Here is an 11,922-nt window from a genome sequence, read left to right on the forward strand (position 1 = left end):
AAGAAAAGACTACTAACTCCACCTTAAATCTCTTGGGAAACCTCAAAGAAAAGACTACTAACTCCACCTTACATCTCCTGGGGAACCACAAAGAAAAGACTACTAACTCCACCTTACATCTCCTGGGGAAACCCAAAGAAAAGACTACTAACTCCACCTTACATCTCCTGGGAAACCCCAAAGAAAAGACTACTAACTCCACCTTACATCTCCTGGGGAACCACAAAGAAAAGACTACTTACTCCACCTTACATCTCCTGGGGAAACCCAAAGTAAAGACTACTAACTCCACCTTACATCTCCTGAGGAAACCCAAAGAAAAGACTACTAACTCTACCTTACATCTCCTGGGGAACCACAAAGAAAAGACTACCAACTCCACCTTACATCTCCAGGGAAACCCAAAGAAAAGACTACTAACTCCACCTTACATCTCCTGGGGAAAAGCAAAGAAAAGACTACTAACTCCACCTTACATCTCCTGGGAAACCACAAGGAAAAGATTACTAACTCCACCTTACATCTCCTGGGGAACCTCAAAGAAAAGACTACTAACTCCACCTTAAATCTCCTGGGAAACCTCAAAGAAAAGACTACTAACTCCACCTTACATATCTTGGGAAACCCAAAGAAAAGACTACTAACTCCACCTTACATCTCCTGGGGAAACCCAAAGAAAAGACTACTAACTCCACCTTACATCTCCTGGGGAAACCCAAAGAAAAGACTACTAACTCCACCTTACATCTCCTGGTAAACCCCAAAGAAAAGACTACTAACTCCACCTTACATCTCCTGGGTAACCACAAAGAAAAGACTACTTACTCCACCTTACATCTCCTGGGGAAACCCAAAGTAAGACTACTAACTCCACCTTACATCTCCTGGGAAACCCAAAGAAAAGACTACTAACTCTACCTTACATCTCCTGGGGAACCACAAAGAAAAGACTACCAACTCCACCTTACATCTCCTGGGAAACCCAAAGAAAAGACTACTAACTCCACCTTACATCTCCTGGGGAAAAGCAAAGAAAAGACTACTAACTCCACCTTACATCTCCTGGGAAACCACAAGGAAAAGATTACTAACTCCACCTTACATCTCCTGGGGAACCTCAAAGAAAAGACTACTAACTCCACCTTACATCTCCTGGGAAACCCAAGGAAAAGACTACTAACTCCACCTTACATATCTTGGGAAACCCAAAGAAAAGACTACTAACTCCACCTTACATCTCCTGGGGAAACCCAAAGAAAAGACCACTAACTCCACCTTACATCTCTTGGGAAACACAGAAAAAAGACTACTAACTCCACCTTACACATAACTATAAACCCAGTGAGAATGAGGAATGAATGGATATTGGGGAGTTGTATCAGGAGTCAGAACCAGCAGTGCAGGGAAGGGAAAGGGACAGACACAGTGACAGTTACACATAACTATAAACCCAGTGAGAATGAGGAATGAATGGATATTGGGGAGTTGTATCAGGAGTCAGAACCAGCAGTGCAGAGAAGGGAAAGGGACAGACACAGTGACAGTTACACATAACTATAAACCCAGTGAGAATGAGGAATGAATGGGTATTGGGGAGTTGTATCAGGAGTCAGAATGGATATTGGGGAGTTGTATCAGGAGTCAGAACCAGCAGTGCAGGGAAGGGACAGACACAGTGACAGTTACACATAACTATAAACCCAGTGAGAATGAGGGATGAATGGATATTGGGGAGTTGTATCAGGAGTCAGAACCAGCAGTGCAGGGAAGGGAAAGGGACAGACACAGTGACAGTTACACATAACTATAAACCCAGTGAGAATGAGGGATGAATGGGTATTGGGGAGTTGTATCAGGAGTCAGAACCAGCAGTGCAGGGAAGGGAAAGGGACAGACACAGTGACAGTTACACATAACTATAAACCCAGTGAGAATGAGGGATGAATGGGTATTGGGGAGTTGTATCAGGAGTCAGAACCAGCAGTGCAGGGAAGGGAAAGGGACAGGGACAGTTACACATAACTATAAACCCAGTGAGAATGAGGGATGAATGGATATTGGGGAGTTGTATCAGGAGTCAGAACCAGCAGTGCAGGGAAGGGAAAGGGACAGACACAGTGACAGTTACACATAACTATAAACCCAGTGAGAATGAGGGATGAATGGGTATTGGGGAGTTGTATCAGGAGTCAGAACCAGCAGTGCAGGGAAGGGAAAGGGACAGACACCAGTGACAGTTACACATAACTATAAACCCAGTGAGAATGAGGATGAATGGGTATTGGGGAGTTGTATCAGGAGTCAGAACCAGCAGTGCAGGGAAGGGAAAGGGGACAGGGACAGTTACACATAACTATAAACCCAGTGAGAATGAGGAATGAATGGTATGGGGGAGTTGTATCAGGAGTCAGAACCAGCAGTGCAGGGAAGGGAAAGGGACAGACACAGTGACAGTTACACATAACTATAAACCCAGTGAGAAATGAGGGATGAATGGGTATTGGGGAGTTGTATCAGGAGTCAGAACCAGCAGTGGCAGGGAAGGGAAAGGGACAGACACAGTGACAGTTACACATAACTATAAACCCAGTGAGAATGAGGGATGAATGGGTATTGGGGAGTTGTATCAGGAGTCAGAACCAGCAGTGCAGGGAAGGGAAAGGGACAGACACAGTGACAGTTACACATAACTATAAACCCAGTGAGAATGAGGAATGAATGGGTATTGGGGAGTTGTATCAGGAGTCAGAACCAGCAGTGCGGGGAAGGGAAAGGGACAGACACAGTGACAGTTACACATAACTATAAACCCAGTGAGAATGAGGAATGAATGGGTATTGGGGAGTTGTATCAGGAGTCAGAACCAGCAGTGCAGGGAAGGGAAAGGGACAGACACAGTGACAGTTACACATAACTATAAACCCAGTGAGAATGAGGAATGAATGGATATTGGGGAGTTGTATCAGGAGTCAGAACCAGCAGTGCAGGGAAAGGGACAGACACAGTGACAGTTACACATAACTATAAACCCAGTGAGAATGAGGAATGAATGGATATTGGGGAGTTGTATCAGGAGTCAGAACCAGCAGTGCAGGGAAGGGACAGACACAGTGACAGTTACACATAACTATAAACCCAGTGAGAATGAGGGATGAATGGGTATTGGGGAGTTGTATCAGGAGTCAGAACCAGCAGTGCAGGGAAGGGAAAGGGACAGACACAGTGACAGTTACACATAACTATAAACCCAGTGAGAATGAGGGATGAATGGGTATTGGGGAGTTGTATCAGGAGTCAGAACCAGCAGTGCAGGGAAGGGAAAGGGACAGACACAGTGACAGTTACACATAACTATAAACCCAGTGAGAATGAGGGATGAATGGGTATTGGGGAGTTGTATCAGGAGTCAGAACCAGCAGTGCAGAGAAGGGAAAGGGACAGACACAGTGACAGTTACACATAACTATAAACCCAGTGAGAATGAGGGATGAATGGGTATTGGGGAGTTGTATCAGGAGTCAGAACCAGCAGTGCAGGGAAGGGAAAGGGACAGACACAGTGACAGTTACACATAACTATAAACCCAGTGAGAATGAGGAATGAATGGGTATTGGGGAGTTGTATCAGGAGTCAGAACCAGCAGTGCAGAGAAGGGAAAGGGACAGACACAGTGACAGTTACACATAACTATAAACCCAGTGAGAATGAGGGATGAATGGGTATTGGGGAGTTGTATCAGGAGTCAGAACCAGCAGTGCAGGGAAGGGACAGACACAGTGACAGTTACACATAACTATAAACCCAGTGAGAATGAGGAATGAATGGATATTGGGGAGTTGTATCAGGAGTCAGAACCAGCAGTGCAGGGAAGGGAAAGGGACAGACACAGTGACAGTTACACATAACTATAAACCCAGTGAGAATGAGGGATGAATGGGTATTGGGGAGTTGTATCAGGAGTCAGAACCAGCAGTGCAGGGAAGGGAAAGGGACAGTGACAGTTACACATAACTATAAACCCAGTGAGAATGAGGGATGAATGGGTATTGGGGAGTTGTATCAGGAGTCAGAACCAGCAGTGCAGGGAAGGGAAAGGGACAGTGACAGTTACACATAACTATAAACCCAGTGAGAATGAGGAATGAATGGATATTGGGGAGTTGTATCAGGAGTCAGAACCAGCAGTGCAGGGAAGGGAAAGGGACAGTGACAGTTACACATAACTATAAACCCAGTGAGAATGAGGGATGAATGGGTATTGGGGAGTTGTATCAGGAGTCAGAACCAGCAGTGCAGGGAAGGGAAAGGGACAGTGACAGTTACACATAACTATAAACCCAGTGAGAATGAGGAATGAATGGATATTGGGGAGTTGTATCAGGAGTCAGAACCAGCAGTGCAGGGAAGGGAAAGGGACAGACACAGTGACAGTTACACATAACTATAAACCCAGTGAGAATGAGGAATGAATGGATATTGGGGAGTTGTATCAGGAGTCAGAACCAGCAGTGCAGGGAAGGGAAAGGGACAGACACAGTGACAGTTACACATAACTATAAACCCAGTGAGAATGAGGAATGAATGGGTATTGGGGAGTTGTATCAGGAGTCAGAACCAGCAGTGCAGGGAAGGGAAAGGGACAGACACAGTGACAGTTACACATAACTATAAACCCAGTGAGAATGAGGAATGAATGGATATTGGGGAGTTGTATCAGGAGTCAGAACCAGCAGTGCAGGGAAGGGAAAGGGACAGACACAGTGACAGTTACACATAACTATAAACCCAGTGAGAATGAGGAATGAATGGGTATTGGGGAGTTGTATCAGGAGTCAGAACCAGCAGTGCAGGGAAGGGAAAGGGCCAGTGACAGTTACACATAACTATAAACCCAGTGAGAATGAGGGATGAATGGGTATTGGGGAGTTGTGTGGAATAAGATTATGCATGGGAGGAGCTAACTTGGAAGTGAATAAATGTAACATGGGAGGAGCTAACTTGGAGGTTAATAACATTTAAGCAGGGGAGGAGTTTACCTGGAGGTTAATAACATTTAAGCAGGGGAGGAGCTAACTTGGAAGTGATTAAACATAAGCATGGGAGGAGCTAAATTATTAGTGAATAAATATAAGCATGGGAGGAGCTAATCTGGAAGTGAATAAATGTAAGAATGGGAGGTGCTAACTTGGAAGTGAATAAAAGTACGGGAGGAGCTAACTTGGAAGTAAATAAATGTAAGCATGGGAGGAGCTAACTTATTAGTGAAAAAATGTAAGCATGGGAGGAGCTAACTTGGAAGTGAATAAATGTAAGCATGGGAGGAGCTAACTTGAAAGTGAATAAATGTAAGAATGGGAGGAGCTATCTTGAAAGTGAATAAAAGTAAGCAGGGGAGGAGCAAACTAATTAGTGAAAAAATGTAAGCATGGGAGGAGCTAACTTATTAGTGAAAAAATGTAAGCATGGGAGGAGCTAACTTATTAGTGAAAAAATGTAAGCATGGGAGGAGCTAACTTGAAAGTGAATAAACGGAAGCATGGGAGGAGCTAACTTGGAAGTGAATAAATGTAAGAATGGGAGGAGCTATCTTGAAAGTGAATAAAAGTAAGCAGGGGAGGAGCAAACTAATTAGTGAAAAAATGTAAGCATGGGAGGAGCTAACTTGGAAGTGAATAAATGTAACATGGGAGGAGCTAACTTGGAAGTGAATAAATGTAAGAATGGGAGGAGCTAACTTGGAAGTGAATAAATGTAAGCATGGGAGGAGCTAAGTAATTAGAGAATAAACATAAGCATGGGAGGAGCTAACTTGGAAGTGAATAAATGTTAGCAGAGGAGGGGTTAACTTGGAAGTAAATCAATGTAAGCAGGGGTGGAGCTAACTTGGAAGTTAATAAATGTAAGCATGGGAGGAGCTAACTTGGAAGTGAATAAATGTAAGAATGGGAGGAGCTAACTTGGAAGTGAATAAATGTAAGCATGGGAGGAGCTAACTTGGAAGTGAATAAATGTAAGCATGGGAGGAGCTAAATTATTAGTGAATAAATGTAAGCATGGGAGGAGCTAACTTGGAAGTGAATAAATGTAAGCATGGGAGGAGCTAAATTATTAGTGAATAAATGTAAGCATGGGAGGAGCTAACTTGAAAGTGAATAAATGTAAGCATGGGAGGAGCTAACTTATTAGTGAATAAATGTAAGCAAGGGAGGAGCTAACTTGGAAGTGAATAAATGTAAGCATGGGAGGAGCTAACTTGGAAGTGAATACATGTAAGCAGGGGAGGAGCAAACTTGAAGTGAATAAATGTAAGCCTTGGAGGAGCTAACTTGAAGTGAATAAATGTAAGCATGGGAGGAGCTAACGTGGAAGTGAATACCTGTAAGCATGGGAGGAGCTAACTTGGAAGTGAATAAATGTAAGCATGGGAGGAGCTAACTTGGAAGTGAATAAATGTAAGCATGGGAGGAGCTAAATTATTAGTTAATAAACATATGCATGGGAGGAGCTAACTTGGAAGTGAATAAATGTAAGTAGGAGAGGAGCTAACTTGAAAGTGAATAAATGTAAGCATGGGGAGGAGCTAACTTGAAAGTGAATAAATGTAAGCAGGGGAGGAGCTAACTTGGAAGTGAATACATGTAAGCAGGAGAGGAGCTAACTTGAAAGTGAATAAATGTAAGCATGGGGAGGAGGAAACTTGAAAGTGAATAAATGTAAGCAGGAGAGGAGCTAAATTATTAGTGAATAAATGTAAGCATAGGAGGAGCTAACTTGGAAGTGAATAAATGTAAGCATGGGAGGAGCTAACTTGGAAGTGAATTAATGTAAGCATGGGAGGAGCTAAATTATTAGTGAATAAATGTAAGCATGGGAGGAGCTAACTTGGAAGTGAATAAATGTAAGCATGGGAGGCGCAAACTTATTAGTGAATAAATGTAAGCATGGGAGGAGCTAACTTGGAAGTGAATAAATGTAAGCATGGGAGGAGCTAACTTGGAAGTGAATAAATGTAAGCATGGGAGGAGCTAAATTATTAGTGAATAAACGTAAGCATGGGAGGAGCTAACTTGGAAGGGAATAAATGTAAGCAGGGGAGGAGCTAACTTGGAAGTGAATACATGTAAGCAGGGGAGGAGCAAACTTGCAGTGAATAAATGTAAGAAGGAGAGGAGCTAACTTGGAAGTGAATAAATGTAAGCATGGGAGAAGCTAACTTGGAAATGAATAAATGTAAGCATGGGAGGAGCTAACTTGGAAGTGAATAAATGTAAGCATGGGAGGAGCTAAATTATAAGTGAATAAATGTAAGCATGGGAGGAGCTAACTTGGAAGTGAATAAATGTAAGCATGGGAGGAGCTAAATTATTAGTGAATAAACATAAGCATGGGAGGAGCTAACTTGGAAGGGAATAAATGTAAGCATGGGAGGAGCTAACTTGAAAGTGAATAAATGTAAGCATGGGAGGAGCTAACTTGAAAGTGAACAAATGTAAGCATGGGAGGAGCTAACTTGAAAGTGAATAAATGTAAGCATGGGGAGGAGCTAACTTGGAAGTGAATACATGTAAGCAGGGGAGGAGCAAACTTGAAGTGAATAAATGTAAGCAGAAGAGGAGCTAACTTGGAAGTGAATAAATGTAAGTATGGGAGGAGCTAACTTGGAAGTGAATACATGTAAGTATGGGAGGAGCTAACTTGGAAGTGAATACATTTAAGCATGGGAGGAGCTAACTTGGAAGTGAATAAATGTAAGTATGGGAGGAGCTAACTTGGAAGTGAATACATTTAAGCATGGGAGGAGCTAACTTGGAAGTGAATAAATGTAAGCATGGGAGGAGCTAACTTGGAAGTGAATAAATGTAAGCATGGGAGGAGCTAACTTGGAAGTGAATAAATGTAAGCAGGGGAGGAGCTAACGTGGAAGTGAATAAATGTAAGTATGGGAGGAGCTAACTTGGAAGTGAATTAATGTAAGCATGGGAGGAGCTAACTTGGAAGTGAATAAATGTAAGCATGGGAGGAGCTAACTTGGAAGTGAATAAATGTAAGTATGGGAGGAGCTAACTTGGAAGTGAATACATTTAAGCATGGGAGGAGCTAACTTGGAAGTGAATAAATGTAAGCATGGGAGGAGCTAACTTGGAAGTGAATAAATGTAAGCATGGGAGGAGCTAACTTGGAAGTGAATAAATGTAAGCAGGGGAGGAGCTAACGTGGAAGTGAATAAATGTAAGCAGGGGAGGAGCAAACTTGAAGTGAATAAATGTAAGCAGGAGAGGAGCTAACTTGTAAGTGAATAAATGTAAGCAGGGGAGGAGCTAACTTGGAAGTGAATAAATGTAAGCAGGGGAGGAGTTAACTTGAAAGTGAATAAATGTAAGCAGGGGAGGAGCTAACTTGGAAGTGAATTAATGTAAGCAGGGGATGAGTTAACTTGAAAGTGAATAAATGTAAGCAGGGGAGGAGCTAACTTGGAAGTGAATAAATGTAAGCAGGGGAGGAGTTAACTTGAAAGTGAATAAATGTAAGCAGAGGAGGAGCTACCTCACAATGTATACCTTTTCATCAAATTTGAGGGAAAGAAGAAATAACTTCCAGGTTTGAGAGTGAGTGTAACCTTCATAGTGATACAGATGTAGAGATGATGACAGATAGATAGATGATAGATACATAGATACATAGATGACAGATAGATAGACACATAGAGAGATAGATGGATGACAGATAGAAAGAAAGATGACAGATAGATAGATAGATAGATAGATAGATAGATAGATAGATAGATAGATAGATGACAGATAGATAGATAGATGACATATAGATAGAAAGATGACAGATAGATAGAAAGATGACAGATAGATGATAGATAATAAATGATAGATGATGATATATAGATGATAGATAGATAGATAGATAGATGATAGATAATAAATGATAGATAGATAGATGATAGATAGATAGATGACAGATAGATAGATAGATAGATAGATAGATAGATAGATAGATAGATGATAGATAATAAATGATGATAGATAGACAGATAGATGACAGATAGATAGAAAGATGACAGATAGATGATAGATAATAAATGATAGATGACATAGATAGATAGATGATGATAGATAGATAGATGATAGATAGATTATATATATTGGAGAGGCTGAGTGTGAGTGAGGGAGTGAGTGTGAGTGAGAGGTGCCCCGGTGCCCCACAATGCCAGGCTGTTACCCAGTACCAGTGCCCGTTTCTGATTGTTGCCCATTGAATAACGCCGGTTGCCCCCACCCCGCATGTACCCAGATATCGGCGCTGCACCCCCCTCCCCCCCCCACCAGAATTCCTGTAGCATTGGTACCCGGGGGTGCTGGGGGGGATGGGAGGAAGGCTCACTGGTACCTGGGGGAGAGGGGATGGGGGGGAAGGCTCATTGGTACCAGGGGGTGCTGGGGGGGGAAGGCTCATTGGTACCCGGGGGTGCTGGGGGAGAGGGGATGGGGGGAAGGCTCATTGGTACCAGTGGGTGCTGGGGGGGGAAGGCTCATTGGTACCCGGGGGTGCTGGGGGAGAGGGGATGGGGGGAAGGCTCATTGGTACCCGGGGGTGCTGGGGAGAGGGGATGGGGGAAGGCTCATTGGTACCCGGGGGTGCTGGGGGAGAGGGGATGGGGGGGAAGGCTCATTGGTACCCGGGGGTGCTGGGGGAGAGGGGATGGGGGGAAGGCTCATTGGTACCAGTGGGTGCTGGGGGGGGAAGGCTCATTGGTACCCGGGGGTGCTGGGGGAGAGGGGATGGGGGGAAGGCTCATTGGTACCCGGGGGTGCTGGGGGAGAGGGGATGGGGGAAGGCTCATTGGTACCAGTGGGTGCTGGGGGGGGAAGGCTCATTGGTACCCGGGGGTGCTGGGGGAGAGGGGATGGGGGGAAGGCTCATTGGTACCCGGGGGTGCTGGGGGAGAGGGGATGGGGGAAGGCTCATTGGTACCCGGGGGTGCTGGGGGAGAGGGATGGGGAGGAAGGCTCATTGGTACCAGGGGGTGCTGGGGGGGGAAGGCTCATTGGTACCCGGGGGTGCTGGGGGAGAGGGGATGGGGGGAAGGCTCATTGGTACCCGGGGGTGCTGGGGGAGAGGGGATGGGGGGAAGGCTCATTGGTACCCGGGGGTGCTGGGGGAGAGGGGATGGGGAGGAAGGCTCATTGGTACCAGGGGGTGCTGGGGGGGGGAAGGCTCATTGGTACCCGGGGGTGCTGGGGGAGAGGGGATGGGGGGAAGGCTCATTGGTACCCGGGGGTGTTGGGGGGAAGGCTCATTGGTACCCGGGGGTGTTGGGGGGAAGGCTCATTGGTACCCGGGGGTGTTGGGGGGAAGGCTCATTGGTACCCGGGGGTGCTGGGGAAAAGCTCATTGGGGAAGGCTCCTACCTGCTCCGGGGGGTTGGGGCCCCGGCTGGGGGCCGGCTGTTCCTTGCTGGCAGTCATGGTGCGGAGGGGCCCGGGGCAGATCAGTGAGGGGCCCAGGGCAGGGAGAGCGGAGCGGGCAGCATCCTGCGGAACCAGCCGAGCGGCTCCTGTGTCTCCGGATTCAGCAGCGACTCACACGCACCGACAGACTCGCACAGACACTGGGGGGAGAGATGCGGCTGCACCGAGCCCCTCCCTCCTACCAGCCCCCCCTCCTGCCTCCCCCCACTATATACTCCTCCTACTATAGATCTGTCTATATATATATATATATGTGGTCTTATTCCTACTGCCCCCCCTGTCTGATGGGAACTGCGCCCCCCCCCCTTCTATCAGCCCCTCCCTCCCCCACACTCTCCCCCTACTGTTCCCTATATACCCCCCCCAAACTGTAACTGCCAATGCCCTCCCCTACAGATATATGTCTGTATGTATATACCCCCTGTACATGATATACCCTACCCTATATACCCCCTGTACCTTATATACCCTACCCTATATACCCCTGTACCTTATATACCCTGCCCTATATACCCCCTGTACCTTATATACCCTACCCTATATACCCCCTGTACCTTATATACCCTACCCTATATACCCCCTGTACCTTATATACCCTACCCTATATACCCCCTGTACCTTATATACCCTACCCCCTGTACATGATATACCCTACCCTATATACCCCCCTGTACATGATATACCCTACCCTATATACCCCCCCTGTACATGATATACCCTACCCTATATACCCCCTGTACCTTATATACCCTACCCTATATACCCCCTGTACCTTATATACCCTACCCTATATACCCCCTGTACCTTATATACCCTACCCCCTGTACATGATATACCCTACCCTATATACCCCCTGTACCTTATATACCCTACCCTATATACCCCCTGTACCTTATATACCCTACCCTATATACCCCACTGTACCTTATATACCCTACCCTATATACCCTACCCTATATACCCCCTGTACATGATATACCCTACCCTATATACCCCCTGTACCTTATATACCCTACCCTATATACCCCATGTACATGATATACCCTACCCTATATACCCCCTGCACCTTATATACCCTACCCTATATACCCCCTGCACCTTATATACCCTACCCTATATACCCCCTGTACCTTATATACCCTACCCTATATACCCCATGTACATGATATACCCTACCCTATATACCCCCTGTACATGATATACCCTACCCTATATACCCCCTGTACCTTTTATACCCTACTCTATATACCCCCTGTACCTTATATACCCTATATACCCCCTGTACACGATATACCCTGCCCTATATACCCCCTGTACCTTATATACCCTACCCTATATACCCCCTGTACATGATATACCCTACCCTATATACCCCCTGTACCTTATATACCCTACCCTATATACCCCCTGTACATGATATACCCTACCCTATATACCCCACTGT

The 11,922-nt window shown here is 45.5% G+C and overlaps 1 protein-coding gene across 1 annotated transcript in view; it reads right to left on the bottom strand.

Moving 5' to 3' along the window:
- The window catches only part of dpp10 (dipeptidyl-peptidase 10 (inactive)), an 85,337-nt gene extending 74,720 nt beyond the window's left edge, over positions 1–10,617 (bottom strand). Inside the window, 1 exon segment of the mRNA NM_001112993.1 lies at positions 10,419–10,617. Within this exon segment, the coding sequence (NP_001106464.1) occupies positions 10,419–10,475 (57 nt within the window). The 5' untranslated portion in view covers positions 10,476–10,617.
- Positions 10,618–11,922: the final 1,305 nt, after the last annotated feature.

The sequence above is a fragment of the Xenopus tropicalis genome, chromosome 9, assembly GCF_000004195.4.
Source record: "Xenopus tropicalis strain Nigerian chromosome 9, UCB_Xtro_10.0, whole genome shotgun sequence".
NCBI classification, from domain to species: Eukaryota; Metazoa; Chordata; class Amphibia; order Anura; family Pipidae; genus Xenopus; species Xenopus tropicalis.